The 26,862-nt window shown below is 33.9% G+C and overlaps 2 protein-coding genes across 14 annotated transcripts in view; one reads left to right on the plus strand and one right to left on the minus strand.

Annotated features, from left to right (window-relative positions):
• LNX1 (ligand of numb-protein X 1) overlaps positions 1-8,015 on the plus strand; it is a 229,492-nt gene extending 221,477 nt beyond the window's left edge. For 3 of the 5 annotated variants that reach the window (XM_074229422.1, XM_074229420.1, XM_074229421.1), the window contains exons 11-12: positions 1,835-1,993; positions 2,415-8,008. In XM_074229422.1, coding sequence (XP_074085523.1) covers positions 1,835-1,993; positions 2,415-2,550 — 295 coding nt within the window. In that variant the 3' untranslated portion in view covers positions 2,551-8,008. The other 2 variants (XM_074229424.1, XM_074229423.1) reach the window with 2 other exon arrangements.
• Positions 742-26,862, minus strand: part of FIP1L1 (factor interacting with PAPOLA and CPSF1) — a 100,561-nt gene continuing 74,440 nt past the window's right edge. For 8 of the 9 annotated variants that reach the window (XM_074229431.1, XM_074229433.1, XM_074229432.1 and 5 more), the window contains 3 exons: positions 17,626-17,839; positions 4,778-4,915; positions 742-4,152 (listed from right to left, as the gene is read on the minus strand). In XM_074229431.1, the coding sequence (XP_074085532.1) occupies positions 4,005-4,152; positions 4,778-4,915; positions 17,626-17,839 (500 nt within the window). In that variant the 3' untranslated portion in view covers positions 742-4,004. The remainder of the gene's footprint in view (positions 4,153-4,777; positions 4,916-17,625; positions 17,840-26,862) is intronic. The other variant, XM_074229427.1, reaches the window with a different exon arrangement.

Consider the following 26,862-nt stretch of genomic DNA (forward strand, 5'->3'; position numbering starts at 1 on the left):
TAAAATTCGTGCTTTTAAGCTACCCTACTCTTTGCTGATTATATATATTTTTAATGATTAGATATATTAAAAAATAAAACTGAAAAGTTAAAATATCAGATTTTAACATTTTAAAATATAAATAATCAAGTTTTTTGGTTTTGTTTCCAAATCTTATTTTATGTGGGAGTTAGAAATACTTAGGGAAGAGACTGAATTGCAAATGTAATGAACAGTAGTGGTAATTAATATATAAATCTTATCCATATTTTAAATTTTATGAAGATATGTTAATTTGAACAGACTTTCTACATTAAGATGGGATTTGTAGGCATTTTAGAATAATAATCAAGATTAGCTGCCAATGTGTATAATTTCATTAAGAGCAACAATTTTGGTTTGTAGTCTATTAACAAGAACACATTAATCCATATATGCCAGTGAGTATTAAGATAAAATGTTTCCTCCATTCTTCAAAACTCTTCACTAGACCTTGAGTTATCTTATACCAGCCTAGGAATTGAAGATCTTTGCCTTAGAAAGATTACTTCTGCAGCTGTGTAGAGGCCTTTGGAAAGGGGGAAAAGACTTGAAACAAAGAGAACAATCAAGCCATTTCATCAATGGAGTCCAGAAGTGATGAGAGAGCCTGGACTAGGAAAAGTAGTCTTGTGGGGGATATGCTTTGTAGAGACCAAATCATCAGTATGTATGAGACTGGGCAATGCTTCCCCAATCCCATAGCCCTCCCTCCTTTTTACAACAACGACTCCCAAGGAAGGTACAAACTTCCCTTTATTTTTTCAATCGATTTTAACCTTGCCTAAAATTGTTCTCTCCATCATCAGTCATCCTAACAGGTAAAGCATGGCCCTCTCCAAGCCCTCATCTATGGCGATAGTAAGAGTCAGACTCCCCTTAGTTTTAAGCTTTACTGATTCTTTTCCTAAGTGCCTGACCCATACCTTCTTAAGCTGATCTCAACTATTAGAATGCTCTGATCTGAGGTCATCTTTTTTCCCCCTTCCTGGTGATCTAGACTTTTGGAATTTTGTAGAATTTCTTCTTGTCTCTTTTCTGAATGCTAGTTTCATATTATCAGTTGCCTGAATCTGCCCAAAATGAGAAAAACTAACAAACCTATCTCTTGCCATTCCCACCAAATCTATCTCCCTCCGGAGTTCCTTATTTCTTAATTGCATAAAACATATATATTATTAACAAAATGTAGATTATTAAATATTTACTGAATTAAATGAAAACATTCCTTCTCCAATTTCTTATTCTAACATTTGGTCCTTTGTCCATCCTTTTTGTTGAGAATTCATTCTCAATTTATATTTTGCAATTAATTATATTTATGATTTATATTAATTTTTATACCTGCTTTTCTTAATCTCATCTGCGTGTACACACACACACACACATACAAATACAATTTACATGTTACTATTTTGAGACAATTCAATATTTAAGCACTTGTTTAAGGCACTATTTTATTAAAGCCTTATTTAATAAATCTTATCCCTAACAATATAAGAATAATCAGAACCCTATTTCACATTTTTTCACACACTTCACACAGCTAATTGCTGTCTATCACCATCTACTAGCAAAGATTAATTAGGGTCCATCAATTAACTTTCTGTAATGCCTTATACAAAACTTAAGAGCAAGTGTTTTTAAAGAAAGCCAGATAATAAAGGTCTTCACTAATAAGCTAAACTTGTATTTCTTTTGAGCGAACCCCTGGTATTACTAATCTAAGAAATATGAGGAATAGAAAGGTGAATGAAAAGTCATCTGTAATTAAGTTTAACCTTCTGTATATACATTAATCACATTGCTATTTCAGGTATTTGTACAGCTGCAAAGATGTAATATTACGGAGGAATACATCTGGAAGTCTAGGTTTCAGCATTGTAGGAGGTTATGAAGAATACAGTGGGAACAAACCATTTTTTATTAAATCTATTGTTGAAGGAACCCCAGCTTATAATGATGGAAGAATTAGGTAAGGATGAATGGGTAATTTAAGGGGGTTCTGTTCTGGCAGAATTGCCCCTTCAGTTTTCAGGATTGGGGAAGGGAGTATACTTTGTTCCATACTACTTAAAAAAGTCTTTAACATATTTATGTGTTAGACAGTAAATGGTTTCTTTCCACCACATGTGAATTTAAATAGCAAGGAGAAATAAATATATTTGAATAGAATACTGTAAATAATAATAATTATACATAATAAATATAAATAATGTCCTTTGATTCCAATATATTTTACAATAATTTAAGGCAGGAAGTATGGAGAAGGCTTGGGCCTATTAAATAACCTTAATGAGAATATAAGTGATGATATGAAACTGTTGACTGTTGTAAAGCAGAACAATTTTAAAATAACTATGGATAAATATATTGTTATTTCTCTCTATTTCTAGATGTGGTGATATTCTCCTTGCTGTCAATGGGAGAAGTACATCAGGAATGATGCATGCTTGTTTGGCAAGAATGCTGAAGGAACTTAAAGGAAGAATTACCCTAACTATTGTTTCTTGGCCTGGAACTTTTTTATAAAACAAGTGATGGAAATTTGTGGTGGGAAAACAGAACATAAAAATGATTATTTAAAATTTGATATGAGATTTTGACTTTTTTTTCAACTTTCCTTTTTAAAGGCTACAATAAGAAAAATTTGCATGTAAGGAAAAATAGGATTTCAAGGAAAATACTTCTCAAAAAACCTGAAAACTATTGGTAGTTTTTCTTCAAAATGAAAGACTCAGTACTTCATGTCTTTAAGCTTATATTTTTCTATATAATAATGTAATAAAAACCCCTGAGTTGGAACTATTTGTGTGCCCCGTATTACTGTGTTCGAATTTAGACATTGGATTAAGAAATAAACAAGGAAAAAGAACTGAGTCATAAAATACCACAGAAATAATCTGATGATTAAATTTTTAAGTGCAACCCTAAATAGCTGAAGTGTACATTATATCAAGGTTTTCTTTTCATAATCAGTTAGGCAGCAAATATTTTTTTAAATTTGTCTTAGTTATATGATGAATTGAACTTATTCATTATAATTAGAAAAATAAACTCATTCTTTGTAAAGCGATTTTATTTGTTACAAAAACTACCAATATTAGTTTTAGGATCAACCCCAAAGAACTCAAAATTATTTTTCCCTTTTATGAATGATTTGCTAGAAATTTATGAATTAATTTATGAATGATTAATTTACTAGAGATGAAGGCTTTCATTCACAACACAGGTAATAGCAACAATGTAAAAACTGTACACGGGGTACGCCAAAAGGGCTTGGAAAAATCACCAAAGGTGATTTGAAACAGGCTCCAAAAGGAGGTCCAGAGTTGTGCCAAAGTAACTGAGCTAAATAACTTCCAACAAAATTACCAGATTGCCTTAAAAATGGATTTTCCTGATTTGAAAATAAATACAAGGACATTCTGAACATTCCAACATCAGTTTATATTCCCAAATTTATACTAATTGTTACTGAATAGTTGTAATATGAAAATAAGTGTTATATTATGTTACTAGGCTTTACTCTCCACTCAAGTAAGAAAAAACTTACTTGCAAATAATAGCTTCCTGTTTTCAGTTTTCATTAAGTCCCTTTTTAGGCTTACCCAAGTATATGACTTTGATATTTTTGCAGTGTGGCAAAAGTGACAAGCAGCTGATTAGCTAAATGAAAACTATGGCTTAAGGAGGAGCTTAATTAGTTGGTGTACACATATTAACTGGGATTTGGTGTCTGGTTTTAAAGGAACATCTTCTCTAAACCTGCTTTTACTCTAGAAAAGTTATCTTTTGATTTCTCAAATATGACAAATTCAAGCAAGTCTAAGCTTGACATGAAAAATTCACTCTTTATTTTGAAAAAAAAATTAACCTCTTCATACTAACAGAACAAGATTAAGCAGAAATTTCTTAAACATTATCCAGAAAAATAACAAGATTTAAAGCAGCCAGTTTTGGGCATTAATGCAAGCACTACTGGCCTATTCAGCAGGAGTGGCCTCAGTGCTCTCCTGCTCTGGGGCAGGTTCATTGCCAGCTTCTTTCCCTTCTTTGCTTCTTTTTGATTTTTTGTGTTTGTGTCTCCTGTGACTATCCCCTTCTTCACTTTCATGGCGCCGTCTGCTATTACTAAAAAAAAAAAGGAAAAAAAGGAAAAAAAGGAAAAAAGATCAGAGCTATTGTACACTAAATACTATTGTTCATAGTATTTTTTTTATACCAAAACCTGATGAGTGAAACTAAGCTTCCCTACATCTTAATGTTTCTGTGAACTTTAGAAATGAAGGTAAACAAAATAACTGATCCTATCACCATCATCATTTGAGATAATTTTTCTAGACACATATATTTTTATCCCAGATGACCCTAGAATAAACCTCTTTAAACTCTTACATTTTATACTTATATGTATATGTAACTTAAATTATTGAAGACAAAATGATAAAAATAAATAGCAATTGTGGAACATAATGGATTTAAAGCTAAATATATATTGCTTGTTAAAAAGAGAAGACATTTTGGTTTGCTTACATAGTTGCTCACATTATTGCTCTTAAAAAAAAAAGATGAAGCTTGAATACACTGTCTAAATACTATAAATTTTAAGTTCCAACAAGTTATTCTTAAAAATTTAGAGAGCAGAATGTATGCTGCTGATTATATGGGAGTGTTTATATTATTTTTCTAATATTTCATGTCGAGTGGATTTCTACTAATTTCATATTAATTTCATTTTTTGAATTAAAAAACAGACCTTCTAGAAGACTTGTGTCTTGTCTCCTCTTTTTCTCTGTGTCTTCTTTCTCTGTGTCGCTCTTCTTTTTCTCGACTTGCTCTATGACGCTCATAGCCTCTTTCTGTATATTCTCTGTATCTGTATCGTTCTTCATCACTAGAATTGAAGGAAAAAATTAGCTGGGAACTATCAGACATAAACAAGTATGGGCAGATATGGCAAACAATGCATAGCAACCATTGCATACACTTAAAACCAAATATTACTGATCAAGGAATACATGGGCCTTTTCATCCCCAAACATAACTCCAAATATGGTTCAGCAAAAGTCTGATGTTAAAATAGCAAATGAGTTCTTGTTCTATATATTTGGGCAGCTAACTCGTGGAATGGATAGAACACCAACCCTGGAGTCAGGAGGACCTGAGTTCAAATTCAGCTTCAGGGATAAGGATACTCACTGTATGAGACCTTGGGCAAGTAACTTAACTTGACTGCCTTGAACCCAGGGTCATCTCCAGTCATTCTGATTCCTATCTGGCCAATGGACTTAGATGGCTTTGGAGGAGAAAATGAGGCTGGTGACTTAGCACAGTTGCCCTCACTCAAATCCAGTCCATGTGCTTGTCCTGACATCACCTCCCTGACGTCATGGTCGTCTTCAAGAATGAAGGTCAGACACCATTATCATATTTCTAAGGAACTAATATAGCAAGTGCCAGGTTTGGAGAAAAGGGAGATGAATCTGAATGAGGTTTTGAGTGAAGAGAAGGGGTTCTATCTTCCAGAACATAGTATTATCTATTTTAGACAATTAGCTGTTTTTTATGAGTGGCTGACTAGGCTCTAGCTCCACAATTATCTTTGATAACTAAAGAAACTACCACCTGCCTACTTATGCATATAAAAGTATGTATACATATACATGTGTGTATGTAAATAAGCACATGCCAATTCATTCTCAAACTCCTTGTGAAATATAAGAATAAAATTTCACCAGAGATATATTGGTAAAAAGCCATATAGAAGAGAAAATAATTTTAGATGACATTAAAGAAATTAAGATTCAAAATACTGCTCTGCCCAATAAGTTCAAAAACTGATTTTTTTAATGAAATGAAATCAGAGCTTAACCCTTAGTATTACACAGAAGAAATCTGTAAAAAATACAATAAAGCCAACCAAAAACTCAGTTAATTCTGTTTCTATCTATTCAAGGGCATAGTAATTCAAGTCTTACTTTTCTGGAGTAACTAAAACATTTGAGATCTGGTCACCAGAAAAATTAAGGTCAGAGAAATAATCTACAGTCTGGTTAACCATAAAACTAGAGGACTGTACTCATACACATGAAAAGTACTCAATTATTTAATTCAGTTTAGTTTAGTATAAATATTTATTGCAAGGTGCTGTGTTAAGCAACAAAGATAAAAGTGTTCCTATCCTCAATGAGATTACATTCTATTAAATGAGTTGCTGTGAATAAAACTGGTGTCTTACTTAGAAATGCAAAAATATGGATACAATAACCTAAAGACATCATACTTTTTACTCTTAACAGATTGGCTTTATAAGATGCAGCATAGGCTTTTCCCCATGATGGTTCCATAGTAAATTATGAACAGTTTTATTTGAAGTTTTTTTTTAATAAATTCTTTCTTCTTAACCAAAATGATTTAGGAACTCGTGAAAGCTACAATCCAATTGGGCTCCCAAAGATGCTGGAGGGTCTTTGTTTTCTCCTAAAATTGCTAGGATAGCAATGGTGCATTCTAGCTGACCTCTATCTTTTATGTAACCAACCCATCTCTGTCAAGTGATTCTTTTTTGAAATGCTTCATTAGTTTTTTATTTGTTCAAATCCTCCATTAGTCTTTCCACTGGCCTTCTTCAACTTCAGAGGTTGTAGAGAGAAGTGATATTGCAGATTGTACTGCTATTACAGCAACACTAGTAAAATGTCTGTGCTAAAAGGATGGGCCACAGCTATTATGGAAAGCTTGGGGTCAGTGAAACTACCTTGCAGTTTCCCAAGTGTAAACCAGTCTCCACTCCTCTTTAATTGTAGATCCATCTCATCCAGTTTATATGGTCAGTTTTAGATAAGAGAATGTTGATTAAATTTTGATAGGTTATTCATTAGGTGTATATTAAGTTTGGGTAAACTATGTTTTTCATCTTATTTGGTCTTTACTGTGTGAATGTACAGAGGAATTCCTTTGAGTGATTACTGATCTTTCAGGTGGCTCTGCAAATGATTTGAAATTTGATAGGATCAACACAATGTTATATACCACCAGAAGCAGATAAAGTCAACACACATCATCATAAAATCCTCCTTCTCACTGACCTGGACTTCATACTACATCTCCTATATCAAAATAGCAACTATAGATATAGCTGGGAACCACCTTAGGTAAAAAAAGAGCTATGCACAGTTTTGTTCTGTTGAATTTTTTTAAATTTTTTTTTCATTTAACAAATGGCTACAATGGAACCTACGATGGAACAAATAGCTACAATAGTCATTCTCTATCTTTCAGTCAATTGTGAGAAGGTAAAGATATAATCTGTTGTTGAATATTCTGTGCAAAAGTTTGCTCATTCCCTACTGATAAACTCAATGCATGCACTCAATTGGTATGAGGATGACTCTCAAAGATTTTGTATAGATGAGAGAATAGATGTATAAATATAGCTGCTGATTTTTTTTCAGTTACCTTTTTTTGAGAACCAATGAGATTTTTTTCCTGTAGCTTTGATATCTTCCCTTCCTTTAGATACCTATAAATTGATCCCTCAATTGCATTGCCTCCAGCATGAACTCGGACACCCTGAAGTAGAAGCAGAAGGCAGCATGTGCCACAAAGTCAAACTACTCCTCCTCCTACCACCACCACCACCACCACCACCACCATCACATCACCACTACCACCACATTCTCTGCTAGGGGTCAGCCTAAATTCTTAAATCCAAGAACTTTTGGAATAGGAATGCTTTCAGTATGATCCCTGTAGCCATTAGGGCTACATCAGGGAAGGAATCTCTGCCTAGATGCCAGTTGACAACTGCTTCTGCAGTGCTATAGTCACAGCTATTAAAGACCTAAATAAAGTTCTTCCTAAGAAAGTCTTTGGCATTGCCATAAGGTTTGAAATTAGAAAATAATATTATTTTATCACTGGTAATGACATTACCATCAACTTTGCTGCTGGACCTTAAGGTTCATGGGATTTCCAATTTGACTGGTAACTGAGACCTTCCAAGTATTAGCTATCTCTTCTGTTAAGATGTGAACATGCTTCACGGAGACTGAATGATTTTTCTAGCTAATCTCCACTGTCTTGCTCACAGTTGGTACACAAAGTGCTTGCTTCAATCATTCACTCATTTATCTTAATTATTTATTCTTGTTCCAATTCAGTTCCTTTCCTGCCTTTGTGCTCTTTAGGGTCACTTCAACTTCTTAAAGCAACTTACTCCGAGTGTGGTTGTTCCGACACTGGGAAGAAAATTTTTTTGGTAGTAATTTTAGTATGTATTTTCCTCCCCTACCTCTAATCCCCAGTTTATAGTTCTTGAGTGGTCCTTAGGATGCTTTAGACTACTTTTAGTCTCTTCTACTTCTCTGCTTTATGAGACATATACATAATTTTTCTCTGTAAAAATTAAGAGTTTAATTTATATTCTAACCTGGTTTTGACTTTGACAGTCATTTCTGTTTGGTAAGTCAAATGTTGGTGAAAATACTGACAGGGCTCTTTGTGTTCTATTGGTTTATTGTGTTTTATTTTCTGGATAAAATTATTGTACACTGCATTGATGTCATTTCTGTTGTCAACTGCTTATCTTAATTTTATTTTACAAATTAGTTTTATTAAATTTAAATACAGTATACTATATGCTGAAATATAATGATCATAACATACTGTCAATGAAATATCTCTTATAATTATTAGGCTTATAAAAACCCATACTGCCAATTTCTTTCACTGTCTCTTCTAGAATCCTGTATACCACCATTCCATTTAGCCCCAACTTCCTTATTTCTTTTAGCAGAAACATCAACAGTGATATAATCACTTCTAACAATATGTTCCCAATTACCACTAGTCAAATTAAAATTTGTTGATGGTCAAAAAACTGGGACTCTTAGCATCCCCAACCCCTTTCCCATCACGATATCATTATTGCAAAGCAATAATTGCAAAGCAAACTGAAGAAAACAGGGGTCATTTTTTATTTTCCTCATTTTAATAGAGACCTGACAAAAAAAAAATCCCCAAGGAGTTTCATCACTAGGTAGATGGCCTATTAAATTAATAAGTGAATTAGCAATTTCTTTATTTCCTAGTTAACATCAAGTTGACAAAAGGAAGCCTCAGGCTTAGTTCTGCAATAACACCTGAAATGTCACTACGTTTCAAAAAAGCTTAGGTTATGTTTTTTTTTGTGTAACTAAAAACAATATTACTCTGCTAACCAGTGCTAGATAAAAAGAAAAAGTAATATTCTTTATCATCTCACAATTAATTCATAAATCCAGAAAAGTGGCTTGAAATGTCAAAGAACTTTGATCAGAAATATGTACAATCCAAAAGTCACAAAACTGAACCTGCAATTCAGTTTTTTAAAAAAAATCTTGATTTAATCTTTCTTTTAAAATTTCTCTAATCACGATGGACCTTTTTCTTCATACTATTCTGTATTATCAAAATAAGTCTAAGCACAAAACTTCAATTGTGAAGTATACAACTTTAGTAGGCGTTCCACTGGGTTAAGAGGAAAGAGATGAGAAATGATATATTATGGCATAAGACATAAAATCTAATGGATAAAACATAATAGATGGTTTCAACTTATATCTGAACATTTCTCTTAAATAAGCATTTATTTCCACAACTGACAATTACAAACTCAAGCCTATATTTACCTGTGTAACCTTCAAGTCAAATTACCTCTTTGGATCTTTTTCCTCATCTGTAAAATTTGATTTGACTAGATGGCCTTGAATGTTTCTAAACATGTGATCTATTGCTTACATAAGTTAATTTTTTAATGAATAAAATTTGATAATTATTGTTAAACTACATAAAAAATATTTAAATGCCTTAAATTTATTTCACCATCTGGAATGGTAAAAAAAGATAAGATCACAGTGTTAGGGCCAGAAAGTATGTCTGATATCATCTAGTTCAACTTCTTCATTTTATAGTTAAGGAATTTTGAGATCCAGAAGGGTCAGGGGTCAGGGATTTGTTCAAGATTCAGAACCAGGGCTTTTATGAATTGTACCACACAGTAAAGAAAAACTACAGGGGAAAAACTAAGCAAATCATACATAATTAGCAGTGATTTCCAAACTATACATTGTACTATCTTTCAGGAGGTAGTTTTAAGCAGTTCATAAATGAAATGAAGCACTGACATTGTTATACTTACCTCATATTTCACAAAGTTAATAAAACTCTAAATACCTCTTCTAACTGAATGAAAAAAAAACTTTAGTCAAACTATTTACTTTTTATCAGTAAGTTGCAACTAGAAAAGTTTGAAACCGATTATCAGAAACATTGTGGCTTCATGAAGCAAGAGGAGAGAAGGATCCTGAAAGAAGAAAAAAATGTATTTCTAATATCATAGAGTCCTTAGCTATAAGATGAAATGATAACTTGGAAACAATTAATATTAAGCATTAGTAGTACACTGATAAGTTAAAACAAATATGCCTAATGTTTCTTTTGTTTGAATGTTACTGGAACATTAAGCAAATACTATTTAGATAATTATAATCTGACTGTTAAAGTCTGACTCTCCAATCCTAAATTTAACCTTCCAGAAGTCCAAATATTAGAGCAGTAAAATTCTGGGATGTCAATTTTACCCATAAAATATCTTGAAAAACAGAATTCTTAGGTTGTTGTTGGAAAACTTTTTCAATAAAGGGCCAAAATGACCCATAAAAAAAAAAATCTCCCCTTTGCTTCTCTGATCATAGTTCTCTAACCAGTGATTTTTTTTACCCTACATTTCTTTGTGATACCTATCTTCCATATCCTTTGTGATCCCTCCAACACCTCAGCAAACCAGACAACTATTTAAAGTGGGAAAATGTTGGCAAAAGAAAGTCAAGATATTGAGAGAAAGGCGAAAGTGAGAATAAAGACCAATCTCTTTAAAAAGAGATAATAGTAGTGGTAATTTTACTGACAATAACATACAATTTTGATAGCAAAAGAACCCAGCTAATTTATTTTTGAAGCAATGTCTTTTTTGAGGGGAGGGGCTGCTTTGCAATGAGAAAAAAAAAGCAAAATTCTGAAAATTAAGACTAAATACAGGATGTTAGCAATTTTTTTTAAATAAAAAGTTCTCTTTTTAATGATTTAAATTGGAAATCCCCTTTTCCCCCCTCTTTTTTAAATACATGTCAATTATTTCATGACTTGTCATTTTTAACCCTCCCTCTTACCATAAAACCAACTTCTGATAGCATAAGGTCCTTTAGTTTCTAAATGCAGCCATATGGCAGTAGCTTTATTGCAGATGGTAGATAATTTAGTCCCACACACAAAAACCCAAGGCCTCTTCTCCCACCCCTTTAACTGATAACTCTGGCAGTCACACAGACTGGGCCTGGAAGTTATTATAGCTCATTTCAAGCACCCTAGAATGACCAGCCGCTTTTCTGGCCCTCAATTTAGCATCCTGTAAAACAGATGTTACAGCTGGTCTGGACTTCTTAAAACACTGACCCTGTAATTTGTAATACAACATACATACTATATGCCCTATCAATATAATGACTATTTCAGAAAGAATTGCATATTCTTATACTTCACACAGACATTTAAATTATATTTTATATGCTGGAGATAATTGAGATCTGCTCAATACTACCACATTTCTCCCTCTGTGGCTTTAAAAAATTTTTTTTAATCATGCCCAAAGTCTTAAGTGAAAGGTAAACACAGACTGTTAGTACTGCAAATCAGGAAACTAAAGGTTAAACTTTTCTCAAATTGGCTTAATAAAAATGTTAATGCATGCTCCTTCACTGAAAATTAAGTAGCACTTAAAATTTTTTAAAGTCCTCTTTTCCTCATCAATGCAATGTCAAAACTCTTTAAGTATCTGCATTATTCATACAAAATGAAAACATGTAATCCCATGGAAAAATAATTGATTTCTGTTTATAATTATAGTTTAAGTTCTTTGCTTATGAGAAAGCACATTTCAGAAACAGTGAATTTATTTCTAAACTAGTAACAATAAAAATTAGGACTGAATCAAAGTATGAATGAAATAATGATCATCTTAAGAAACACAAACATTGGGGCAGCTAGGTGGTGCAGTGGATAAAGCACCGGCCCTGGAGTCAGGAGTACCTGGGTTCAAATCCGGCCTCAGACACTTTATAATTACCTAGCTGTGTGGCCTTGGGCAGGCTACTTAACCCCATCTGCCTTGCAAAAACCTAAAAACAAAAAACAAAAAACCCCCACAAACATTGAACTTTTATGCGTTTGATGATTCTGGAAAACATAAAATACAGCAAAAATAAATGTGTTTGATCAACAAATATTTGGTATTTTCTATATACCAAGTACTGTGCTAAATGCTACATATAAACTTAGAGAAAGGAAAACAAAACAAGTTTCAATTTTCCAGTGAGATGGAGATGTTTTGACACAGATTAGGCCATCTATGATTCTGACAGTACTGTGAATCTAGAGCTGGAAAGGCCCTCTGAAGCATTCTCCCCCCAATTTTGCATTCTATACCTGGGAAAAGTTGAGGTGCAGAGAAGCTTAACATCAGGCCTCAGAGATGGGGCCAGAAACTAGACTGAATTCATCTGGGTCATCTTCCCCTTTGTCTTCCTTTACCACAAGAAACAAGCTATAAATATTAATTTGTGCTCCAAGTGGTGTTCTGGTGAGGTTAAACTTTAGTAGAAGCACAAGGAAGTATTGTAGTTCTATAAATTCATTAGTATTTTATAATTTTGAAGCCAAATCAGATTATATGAAATTTAAGCAACCATTACGTACCAGATATTTATATTTTCCCTGATCAACAATAGCCATGAAAAAAATAAACAAACTATAATATGAATCTTTATAATTTTATAATCTTAAGCATGAAATACTTTTTGGAATCACTTAAATACTGGAATTCTTATAATACTTCCTTCTGAATATAGCAGGTATAACTGAATAACTGATGCTTTCAGACAGTCTATCAAAATTAGTCATCATCTGCTCTAGGGGGTTGTAGGTGAATATACAACTGCACAGAGAAGAAACATACTGAGTATCCTCTTCTTAAATTCTCAACTCAGGTAAGTAGAAGAATAGCCAAGTGGGAATTAAAACTGGCTTGTAAGACTTTAATGCAGAATGATTAAACTATAAAACCCTCAGACCGAAAAGAACTTTGAGCAACCAGTTGGTCTAATCAGCCACAAAATGCTTGTTAACTAGTTATAGTTAATTCAATAATAAAATTCAAAGTAGGAGTTCATTTTAAAAAGTTATACAATTATGAAAATAATCTAAATTATGTTCCTCACATCATTATTTTACAAAGTAAAAAGAAACCATATAAAAAGCTTAGAAATCAAGACTAGGATTACAAGATGAATGTAAAAAAACTGAAGATAATAAAACAGGAACAAATACATATACATATCTTTTAACTGTAACTCAAAGAGATTGAAGAAAGAAAAAAGACCTATATGTACAAAAATATTTATATCAGCTATTTATGTAGTGGAAAAGAATCAGAAGTTAAGGGGATGTTCATCAACTGGGGAATGGCTAAACAAGTTGTGGAATATGATTCTGATGGAGCACGAGTGTACTTCAAGAAATGATGGGGCATCTAGGATGAGGCACTGGGTCTAGAGTCAGGAGGATCTGAGTTCAAATTTGGCTTCAGACACTTAATAATTACCTAGCTGTGTGATCCTGGGCAGATCACTTAACCCCACTGCCTTGCAAAAACCAAAAACTAAAACTAAAAATAAATGGTGGTTTCAGAAAAACATGCCAAGACTTATATGAACTCATGTAGAGGGAAGTGAGAAGAATCAAGTTATCACTGAGATCAGCAGTTTTGTAATGATGATCAACTGTGAAACATGTGGTTACTCTGATCAGCACAATGATCCAAGACAATTCCAAAGGATGCATGATGGAAAAAATGCAACCCACCTCCACAGAGAGAACTGGTAAGAGTGCAAACTAAAGTATAATATTCTCTTTTTTTTTTTTGGGGGGGGGAAGTGATGGATTTGGCTAATAGAAATATTTTGCATAATTTCACGTGTATAATTGATATCATATTGTCTGCCTCCTCAGTGGCTGGAGAAGGAGGGAGGGAATTTAGAACCCTAAATTAAAGAATGTTAAAAAAATCTTTAAAATAAAATTAATGCTAAAAATACAAATAAAAATGGACAGGCCCTCAAAACTGGTCTCTCTGTGAGCATTTTCCATTATTCCTACTAAGATATGAACAACAATTCTTACAACAAAAAGAAGACATCTGTTTCATATTTCCTGTAGAAAAATAGATAAGGGCAATAAAATTTTTAATTCACAAAAATGCAAAACATAGCTCTTTCCATTTTATTCTCTTGCCTGGCATGTCAAACAAACTTGCTTTGCACCAACTAGGTAAATATCTCACTCTTCCAGATGGAGAACATCACCAAAAACAATCTAGGTGATTTCGATTACATTAAATAAAAAAGCTTTTGCACAAATAAAACCACTGTAACCAAGAACAAAAGAAATGTAGTAAATTGGGAAACAATCTTTACAACTAATGATTCTGACAAAGGATTGATTTCTAAAATATACTGAGAATTGAGTCATATTTTTAAAACAAAAGCCATTCCCCAATTGACAAATGGGTCAAAGGATATGCAAAGGCAATTTACAGATAAGGAGATCAAAGCAATTCAGCCATATGAAAAATTGCTCTAAATCATTTATTATTAGAGAAATGAAAATCAAAGCTTCTCTGAGGTACCACCTCACACCTCTCAGATTGGCCAATATAACCAGAAAGGATAATGATCATTGTTGGAAGGGATGTGGGAAATCTGGGACACTATTACACTGTTGGTGGAGCTGTGAACTCATCCAACCTTTCTGGAGAGAGATTTGGAACTATGCCAAAGGGCAACAAAAATGTGCATAACCTTTGACCCAGCAATACCACTACTGGGCCTATACCCTTGTACAAAAATATTCATAGCAGCTCTGTTTGTGGTGGCAAAGAATTAGAAATCAAGTAAATGTCCTTCATTTGGGGAATGGCTTAGCAAACTGTGGTATATGTATATCATGGAACACTATTGTTCTATTAGAAACCAGGAGGGATGGGAATTCAGGGTAGCCTGGAGGGATTTGCATGAATTGATGCTGAGTGATGAGCAGAACCAGAAAAACACTGTACACCCTAACAGCAACACGTGGGTGATGTTCGACCTTGATGGACTCGCTCATTCCATCAGTGCAATAACCAGGGACAATTTAGGGCTGTCTGCAATGGAGAATACCAGCTGTATCCAGATAAAGAGCCGTGGAGTTTGAACAAATTTCAAGGACTATTCCCTTTAATTTAGGGAAAAAAACTAGGTATCTTATTGTCTGATCTTGTTATCTCTTATACTTTTTGTTTCTTCCTTCAGGATGTGATTTCTCTCTCATCACACTCAATTTGGATCAATGTACAACATGGAAACAAAATAAAGACAGATTGCTTTCTGTGGCGGGGGGAGGGAAGTAAGACTTGGAGAAATATTGTAAAACTCAAAACTCAAATAAAATGTTTAAAAATAAATAAATTAAATTAAATCTCATTCAAAAAAAAATTTCACTCTTCCACAACCCTCTTCAAAGTATCTCAAATCAGTATCAACATTTTTGGAAAGCAATTTGCAATTATGTAAGTTAAGTTACTAAAATGCTTATACCTTTTGTTCCAGAGATTGCAATACTAGAATTAAACATCAAAGAGGTCAATGATAAAAAAGAAAGTCTCCTATAGACTAAAATATTTACAACAGCACTTTTTTGTAGTAGCTAAGATTTGGAAGCAAAATGATAATCATTGGCTAGGTATGGCTAAACAAACTATAGTCTGGGAAGGTAATGGAATATTATTGAACTATAAGAAATTGATGACTACAGAGAAACATGGACAGACACATAAACTAATGCAGAGTAAAATAAGCAGTCAAGAAAACAATATACACAATAACAACACCAAGGCAAAGAACCATTACCAAAAATAACTGACAACAAACATCACGAAATTACAAAGATCAAGCATGGTCACCAAGAAGTGTTATTATAAGACATCACCCTTCACTTCCTTGCATAAATAAGTGAGAGCTTTGTAGATATGGAATACTGTACATATTTTGATATGCTTTTGAGGTACAATTTTTCTGGCTGTTTTTTCAACACATGACTCTCCAAAAAGGAGAAGGGTTAAGGATACAGGAAGATATATAGAAATGAGAGCTATCAACAGAATTTATTTAAAAAACCAGACTAATGTTATTATAAACTTATTCCACTTAAAAAAATTGTTACTGACGATTCCAGAATAATATCTTGCCTTCATGGATGCTCAAATCAAGGCTTTAAAGATGAGGATAATGAGAGAGACAAAACGAAAATGGACTGAATTCTAGGCATGGGAAATAGCTTATGAAGCTGCACAGATGCTGGGGATGGACTGAGTTCATGAAACGGTTAACAGTGATTTGGTGAAATGTAAAGAATAAGTGGGGAGTCTGATTGTAGTGGGTTCTAAGTGAAACATAAGGGTATTTCTATTTTATATTGTAGGCTGGGGCAGCTAGTTGGCATAGTGGGTAAAGTACCAGCCCTGAAGTCAGGAGTACCTGGGTTCAAATCCGGTCTCAGACACTTAATAATTACCTAGCTGTGTGGCCTTGGGCAAGCCACTTAACCCCATTTGCCTTGCAAAAACCTAAACAAAAAACAAAAAAAAACCCCTATCTTGTAGGCCACAGGGAACTACTGAAGGATATGAGCATTTTGAGGAACTACATAATCAGACCTATGCCCTGGGAAGAGTATTTTGGCAGTTATGTAGATAGTAAATTGGAGAAAAAATACACTTAAAATAAAAACAACATTGGGATATTACAGCAGTTGGGTAAGATGACAAAGTTTTAACCAGGCATTACATGTGGAGAAAACAGGATGTAATGAGAGATGTTATAGGGGCTGATAAAACTTGACAGCAACAATCATAGATGATAAAGGACTGTTATCAAGGATGAAACTGGAAGATTAAGATGCTAGATAATGAGGAAGATGGTGGTGCTCTGAAAAGAAATAGGAATTGATGTCTGCAGTCTCTAATGTGCTTCCCCCCTTGAAATATATTTTGTATATATTCACCTGCATACATATTATTTCCAGGCTCCAACAACCCCCCCAATGTAAGATTATTAAAGGCAGTGTCTATTTTTGCCTGTGTGACCTCAATATATAATTGGTGTCTACAACAAATAGTAGGTACTTAATGTTTCAATGAATAAAGGAGATGACTACTTGACATTACAATAGCTTACCAAATGACCTATAATTTCAAGTGTTATTTTTTTTCCTTTTGAAAGCTAACACAGTGAACACTACTAGTAGGTAAAGAAGCATTTCTTTCACACTTCCTGAAGTCAGTTATAATTAGATTGTCCTGAAAACCTTTAGCAAATAATTTTTAATTCATGTTAAAAGTTCCAGCTTTTTGTTTGGATTTAAACTCTGTTATATATTTAACATTAGGTATAAATTAAGGTATACTCAACAAACCTGTTGAATACACTTGGCGTTGGGCTGTGATCACGTTCTCGCTCTCTCTCTCTGGTCCGTTCTCTTTCCCTATCACGGTCTCGATCTCTTTCCCGGTCTCGTTCTCTCTCTCGTTCTCTATCTTTCTCCCTCCTGGCATAGTAGTCCCACTGCTTGGTAGTATCAACAAGACTAGGCCATGAAGGAGCAGAACCAGGAAGATGAGGAAAAGCAACTACAAGAAAATGAAATAAAGGTCAATATACTTTTTAAAAAAAGTTTGAAAAGATTAGTTTAACTTTTTTGCAAAGAAAAAAACAGATATGCTGTTATATTGAAGTGTGAAGAAAGTTTAAGCCTCATGCCATAAATTTAGTAAGATATAAGACTCCTGAAGAAAAAAAATTACAAATATTTATTTACTGAAATACTTTCCAGTCATATACAGTTCAGCTTTCAAAGATTTTCCATGTATGCTTTTTTTAAATTGGTACTTTTAATTTGCTGGTAGTAGCTTCTAAATGTAAAATGATATGTAGATTGGGGTGGGAGGGATGGATAGATGAGGAAGAGGGAGAGATGAGTAGGGAAGGGATAATAAACTTCATGAGAAAAGGAAAAAGCCTTTCAGAACTAGATGGAATAATAAGGAAATTCTTATGAACATTCAAAGAACAATTAATTCTAATATTAAATAAACTATTTACAAAAACAACAAAAGGAATTTTATCAAATTAGACCCTTTTATGACACAATTAATTGTCTTAATATACCTAAATTAAAAAAGACTTGGAAACAATATCCCTAATGAATATGGATCAAAATTTTTAAATTCAAGGCAATGGGGTTAAGTGGCTTGCCCAAGGCCACACAGCTAGGTAATTATTAAGTGTCTGAGGTCGGATTTGAACCCAGGTACTCCTGACTCCAAGGCCAGTGCTCTATTCACTGCATCACCTAGCCGCCCCTATCTCTCTTTTTTTTAAATAAAATTTAAGCAACAAAGTTAGATATATCACAAAGATTGCATACACTATGACTAGATTGGATATAAAGCAAGAATTTGGTATTGGTTTAATTTTAGGAAAACTATAAACTTAATCATATTAATAACAAAAACAAAAAATGCCCATGATTTTATAAAAAAAATTTTGATAACTACATTACCCATTTCTGTTAAAAAAAAAAAAAGACAAAAAGTCTAATACTAGAAACCAGAATTAGTGGAATTTTTTATTAAAATCACGAAATGTATACATTTATATATCAAAAACTAAGAACTGGTACTATAAATGAAATAGATGTAAACTAGGATCTTCCAATGAAATTAGGGGTGAAATAAGAATGTCTGTTGTACCCATTTCTATTTGCCATAACACTAGAAATATAATACATAATATATTACACAAATATCATAAGAGAAGGAAAATAAGAAAATATGGGTAAATAAGAAATAAAAGTTACTTTTTACAGATGACTTAACGACATACCTAAAGAACCCAAGAGAAACAACTAAAAAATTAATGAAACAATAACTTTAGCAAAATTGCAGGATATAAAATAAATCCAACAAATCATTGGCATTTCTATATAATGCTGATAGAACTCAGCAGTAAGATACAGTGAGAAATTCCACTTAAAATAACTACAAAATCTGGAAGATTTCATAGAACATACCTACCAAGAAACACAAACTATAAATTTCTCTTTACACAAAGACAGATCTAAACAAATGGAGCAATATTAACTACTTGTGGACTGGCTGAGTCCACAATGACAACAGTACCTAAATTAAACGACTTATTCAATCCCATATCAAACAATCAAAGCACTACAACTTTAACAGTCTCAATTCTTTACTCCTGCATAGTGTGTCAAAAGGGAAGCATTCTCTACAGATTGCAATGTGGCAGTGAGTCAAGTTGCAAGAGGAACAGAGGGAACTGGGCCTGGGCACAACCGAGTGAATCTTCACCAGATCTGAAGGATAAAAGACATTAATAATTGACTGAGGTCAGTATAGACCTCTTGGAAGAAAAATTGATATTGGTGAAACCTGAATTACCCAAGAGACTGATAAAAATTTGAAATCTAGCCACAAAAGAAACTGACCAAAAAAAAAAAAAAAAGAGAGAGCCAGATAGTGAGGAACAGGGAAATATTAGGAAAAAAGACCTAAATTACCTTACATCTTAAGAGGAAGAAAGTGAGCTAAGATTTCTGAGCACAAACAGGTAAACCAGCAGAGAAGATACTGAAAAGGCAGGAAATTTGGCTTCCAAATGAACAAATGCAAAAACTCTGAATCCTATAAGATAAAACTGAAAGAAAAAGACCCTGTGGATTTCCAAGACAGCACTGGAACCAGAATAGGATGTTCCTGAATGATTCAAAAGACAAATAAGAATCATAAAATAGAATTTATGCCCAGTAGAAATGATATGGAGGTTGGAAAAATTTGAATTTACAGTGAAAACTGGCAATCCAAAATATATAGATGTGAAAGAAAGATATAAAAGTAAAGAAAAAACATAATATCAAAAGAAAATAATTATATATAAGTAAAATACTGATTATGAAGACATAAAGTATGGAGATTACTTATGGATCATAGGTCTCTCAAAAGAATATGTAAAGTCAAAATACTAGGTGCACACCTCAGAAACTTAATTACCTAGTTGTGTGGCCTTGAGCAAGTGACTTTTGCCTTATAAACACACACACACACACACACACACACACACACACACAAAGAAAAATCAAAATACCAGAATGCCATAATGTAAAAAACCAAGAAAATAAGCCATATCTTATAAACACAAAAAGCAGAGTGCCAATTGAAACAACGCAGAGAAAGAAAATCTTAATGCTGAAAACTCTAATACACAGAGTGGCTAGATTGAACAATTCCAATGGCAAACTAATTCTGTAGACTAAGAAATATTTATAAAGAACCAAAATTAAAACAAATGAACCCTGGTTCTATAATAAATCAATCACTCCGAATTACAATTTTATCCTCAGGTAATTCTCAGTTCCTTCCACTGTTACCAGGTATCATCTATTCTTATACTTATTATTCAATATATGCTAAAGTAGATAGATATCAAAAGTGAGCAAATAAGTTCTACAAAGTAAGCATTAAACATCTTACTGATTGAGGGCATATAAATGAACAGTAGTTCTGGTGTCGATTTAGTATGCAGGGATATACATACATACACACACACACACACACACACACACACACACACACACTGCCACCATCAACAAGTTAATCAGAACTACAAAAACTCCATTTCTGCAACATGCTCTTGATTTTCCTTCTCTGGAATTTGCAAATGCCAGTGACAGAACACTGTGGACTAAAGACAAGGAGCTACTTGTATTAAGGATACACTCAATCCTCATCCTTTTCAATCCTGTCTGCAGCTACTGACACTACTGATCACACTTTTATCCTTGATACTCTACTGGCTGTCCTCCTACCTTTCTGAACCTTCATTCTTTGTCTCCTTTGTTGGATCTTCATCTAGCCTCAGTCTCAACTATAAAATGAGATAATATAAGTACCCATATCACAGGGTTATTGTGAGGATCAAATAGGACAGTTGTAAAGCTGTGCCTGGTATAGAGTAAGCATTTAATAAATGCTTACAAAAAAGGCTAGAACATTTTTTCTTACATTTCATGAATCTTAGAATCAAGTCCATGCATTTGACCTAGCTAGCATTTAAATAGTACTTTAAAGTTTACAAAGAACTTTACAAGTACTATATCATTTTATTCTTCCAATAACTATGGAAGATAGGTGCTAATAATTCCTATTTTACAGATGAAGAAACTGAGGGAGAGAGAGAGAGGCTAAATGACTTGTCCAGGGTCACTTAGCAAATTTCTGAGGATAGATCTGATCTCAGGTCCATTGCAGTAGAATACTGGACTGCTCAGCTGTTTTAGTCCTATAAAAAGAATGCCACAGCTAGAGGCCTTTCAGAGGACATAGGAGTGATAAAAGGTTGCATTTGGATTTGATTCTCCTGTAGAACAGAAAAATCCTGACAGGAATGAACAGGAAATTACTTGCTCAAATAATAAGCATAAAACATTAAAAGAAAGCCTTTCAACATCAAGAACTATAATGAGGGTACAGAATACTTAACAATCATAACCTGATGAAATTTAATTAAAATAATAATTAGCTAAGCAGCTAAAAAGAGAAGTTTTAGGGCAGAATTGTAATCAGTTTAAAGTAATGATATTTGGGTTAAAAGGTTAGTAATGCAAACATAGGTGTTTTAGGATAGAGAAGGTTCAACAGACTACCTCAAAAGGATTTTTTAAGTAAAATAAAAATCAAGAGACTGTTATTGACAACATACAAAAAACTAAAGGATAATTAATTGTTTAAGTATGCAACCATAGGATATACATTAAAAAAAGGAAGGAATGTTCCTGAGATGAGGAGCTTATCAAGGAAATATAAAGATGGGACTTGTAAATTTCCAATTATGATCTATGATCATCAACAAAAGTTCTGTTTTCTGGCAAATTGAAGAAATGGGTTTGTGAACATACATAAAATTTTAGTAAACAAAATATTCTTACTATTCCTCCATTAGAGAGGCAAGTTTCATAGTGGATACAGAGCTGACTTCAAATTCAGGAAGACCTGGATTCAGGCTCTTTGATATCTCTTAGTGCTCAAGACAATCCTTCAAAATTTTACGTTGCAAAGAACCTCATTTAGTAGAGTTTCCTCACTAGGGAATTCCTAAACCAATGAAATGGTAGGTCTATTTCCTATCCCTGCTCCAAGGAAAACCAAAATTCCCAAGTTTTCTGTAACATTATTCTTTGTTTTGCCTAAGATCCACCTAAAAAAGAAAGATGGGGCCAGGGGCCCTGGGGAGAGTACATAGTTCAAAAGACATTATAAAGAAAGATTGAATGTTCTTATTTTTCTTTGTCCCTTTCAAAAACAGAGCAGTGAAAAAGTCCTTGTATCATATTTATGCTAATTTCAGTTGCTAGCTGATTGGTTGTTTTCATTCAAAGAATACATTAAACTATAAAAGAAAGAATTCTTTACTTAAAAAAATCTACGACTAAAAGAGATCATAGTGGTCTTTGAGTGCAAACTGTACTTGAATAAGATTTTCTGCTACAACAATCCCAGAATAATCATTAAATCTCTGCTTGAAAAATCCCAGCGAAAGTATTATATCCCAAGGCAGGCTACCCCACTTTTTGGGTAGCTCTTTAATTGCCACTCAATTCTTCCTCAAGACTTTCCTCCAAAAGTTTCAAATGTACAGTTTCTTCAACTAATCCACCTATGTAAGGAATGACCTTCAAGGTCTGCTTTCTACCTTATCAATGTTCTTGCAAGATGTGGTACTCAGAATTCAACATAAAACTTTAGATATAATCTAATCAAGGGTAGAATATAGTAGCCTCCATAAATACAACCTAAAAAATACATTTTGTACTACTATATCACCCTGCTCAATCATCCAGACTAAAAACTGTGATTATTGGGGCAGCTAGGTGGTATAGTGAATAGGTCACCAGCCCTGGAGTTAGGAGGACCTGAGTTTAAATCCGGTCTCAGACACTTAAAAATTACCTAGCTGGTCACTTAACCTCATTGTCTTGTTAAAAAAAAAAATACAATAGGAAAAAAATTGTGATTTTCTTTCAAACATTTTATTTTAGACAAGTCTCCCCCATCTTGCTATTATAAAATCGATTTGTTTAATCTTATACTTTAGGAGATTTGATATTTAGCTCTATTAAATTTCATCTCATTAGAGCTGATGAAAAGATCTTTTTGGATTCTCTGTCATCCAAAGTGTTAGCTAGCTCTTTTAGCATGTCTCCTTGCAATTGATACCTGCCGCCTACCTACATTCTTCTCATTAAGAAAATGTTAAACAAACATTCAGTTATTCAATCAATCTGAATACTCGTGTTACCCTTTAGCCTATAATCTCTCCATCTTATTGTGGACAGCATGAAAAATTTTGTCAAATGCTTCGCTAAAAACGCTGGCAAATTATTTTTATAGCATTTTCCTGATTCAAACTAGTAATTCATTTAAAAATGAAATTGAGATTAGCCTGGCATAATTTGTTCTCCATTAATCCATACCTTTACTAATATTCATTACAATTTTGCCAGGATTTCACTTTTCTCAAAATTGTTTTCCTCTAGTCATGCTGCACTTCTTCATGTTTTTTCACGGATCGGCAATTACACAGCAATCACAATTACCAATATTTCAGTACCCTGGGATAGAGTTCAAATGTGACTTGGTATTAAGCTCATCAAGGGCCACTGACATATTGTCCTAATATCAGCCAACTAAACAAGCTTTTATTGAACATTTACTGTGTGCCATAGTTCCAACACAGACTAACTGGGTGACCTCAAATGAGATACTTAAACACTCAGTGGTCTAAGCAGCTCTCTAAGACTGTAAGTTGCAGATTTCCCCCTTCATTAGTAGAGGAAGTTCCTTACTAGGAGCTCTCTAAACCAATTCCAGTATCCCTACATGTCAGATATTAAGAATCCAAGACATAAAAGAGTTCCTACTTATGCCATCAGAGGAAACAATGTACACACAAGTAAATATAAAATACATAGCATAAAGAATTGTGAAGGAAATCATAATACCAAATGGAAGAAATCCTATTTGATCCCAGTTATTCTAGAGTATCACCAACTTTGGCCTATAGAGACCTGTACATTAGGAGCATTACTGTGGTAGTTGGACTGGTGCTCAGAGACACTTGTGGCAGGGAGACCCACTGGGAAACTCCTGAAAAGTGCCCAGACAGGTGAAGAAGGCATATAAGTGGTGGTGCCTATGAAAGTTAAGAGGACAGGTACAAGAGAAATTGAAAGGTTAGAAGAGATTAAGACCTGTCAATTGTTTGGAGAGGATATGCAGCTAGATGACTGCAATGATTGGGTTTTTCCCAGAGATAGGGATTTCATGGTTTTTATCACAGAGATATGGTTTTATGGTGGGGCTAAGGGAATGAATTCCATTTTGGATAATTTGCATTTAAGATGCTGCCTGGACTTTCGGTTGGAAATGTTAAACATTTTTTGGGAAAGAGTAGGGCTACATATGTAGACCTGAGAGTCATTTGATTAGAGAAGACAATGAACTCAAGGGAGTTGATAAAACAAATAAAAAAAAATTGTTGAGAAAGGCAAGAAAATAAAAATTTTGAACTTTGGGGTATATATAGGGGTTGGGGTTTGGTTGATAATTAAGCAAAGGAAACTAAAATGCCAGAAAGGCAGAAGAAGAACTCTACTTTTTTTTTAGCTATTAACTCTACATTCACCATATTTTCCTTTTCAGTTCAATGATTGTTATCCTTGACAGGAAAAACAGAAAGAAAACAGAAAATAAGTAGTACTCTTTATTGCAATGATCTTAAAGGACAGAACACTGGAGTTGGGAGTCAGGAAGGCCTGGGTTTGGATCCTTCCTCAAATACATAACGTGTGGCACAGGGAAGTCACTCAAGCTTTCACTTTTTTCATCTTTAAAACGAAGAGGTTAGGTCTGATAGTCTAAGGATTTTTCCAGATCTAAATGTATGTTTCCATAACCTATTATAACATTATCAACCTCAACCAGTAGTTCCATTTATTTTCTTTGATTATCCTCTTTCTCCAAAATCCAAAACACAAAAACAAAAAATTCTTTTAGTCCTCAGCATTTTGAGCTTAAGTACATTTAATACTTTTTATTGTTGTATTTGCTTAAATAATAATATAAACAGGGGCAGCTAGGTGGTGAAGTGAATAGAGCACTAGTCCTGGAGTCAGGAGGACCTGAGTTTAGATCTGAGGATCAATCTTGGGCAAGTCACTTAACCCCACTGCCTTGAAACTCAAAACAATAACAAAGATCTATAAAAAACCAAATATAAATTGCCATATATTATTTGCTTTAGCAAATAAATAATAAATTCATCCTTACCACCCCATTCCACGAGACATCAGCTCTGCTTCAAGACCAGCCACTAGAGAATCAAAGAGCCTGACAAAAACACTATCAACCCTAAATGCCAAACCAGCATAGCTAAAGCTTAAAGGTACCACAAAGAAGACCCAGATGTCATGCCACAGAGGAGTCAACTAATACCTGAACTCCAGCATTCCCCTTTAGTACCTAGTAGAAAGAGTCTAGAACCCTGAGCTCAAGAACACTTGCCCTGACCCTACTCCCCCCCATCCCCTTCTTTTTGTCTAGACATGGAAAAAAAAATTCTTGGTACTTTCAAAAAAGAATATAAGCCACTTCCTCTACTCCCCCCACCAGCTATGTGGTACAGTGGTTAGAGCACTGGGCCTGGAGTCAGGAAGACCTGAGTTCAAATCCAGCCTCAGACACTTAATAATTGCCTATCTATGTGACCTTGGGCAAATCATTTAACCCCATTACCATAAATAAATAAAATTCTTAAAAAGCATGGTTTTTCTTCCATGTGACTTGCAGCTGAAAACCTCCTACATGTTGCCTCTCACATCAGCTTTACAGTGTTTACTAAAGCTTTTTCATTCATTCACTGGTAAAAATTTCATAAAGTTCAGAATATGTGATGTGAATATAACTATTACATATGGAGAAATCAGAATCAAAGCAACACATTCAAAAGACAATCCAGTTTAACTCCCCAACCTGACATGTTAATGCCTAACTCATTTAAAACATTTCAACAGGGAAACAGAATCCTCAGCTATTTAAGGGAAAACCATCTCCCCCTCTGCAACTCTTTTCCATTTTCTCATCCCATATTCCAATTCACAGTGCCGACACATTCCAACACTTTCTGAAATACCCACCCTATTATTAATCAATTTCTATTCAGCTTAGACCTTTTTCTCTCACTCTGATACTCACTAGAAATGTCACTCTCTCAAGAAAACATAAAATCCCTGGCCATCTTTTCCAGTAGTAGTTCGACCTTATCTCATGCCCCCAACACCCTGGTCAGGATGTTAACATACTCCTTATCCTGTTCCCCACCACCTTTTTTGTTTTTTACCATTTCTTAACCTATTTCTGCCATCACTACTCAGCAAAATCTCTACTCTTTTTAAGATTCACTCTCCTGAGATATATTACTCAATGCAAACTGTGGAAGCATTTGTCTCCAGATCACGCTCATTGCTTTCTTAAGGAGATTAGTAACTGGCTCAGTTTTCTTTGCCATCCTGACACTTGTT

This window comes from Macrotis lagotis, chromosome 3 (assembly GCF_037893015.1).
Source record: "Macrotis lagotis isolate mMagLag1 chromosome 3, bilby.v1.9.chrom.fasta, whole genome shotgun sequence".
NCBI lineage: Eukaryota > Metazoa > Chordata > Mammalia > Peramelemorphia > Peramelidae > Macrotis > Macrotis lagotis.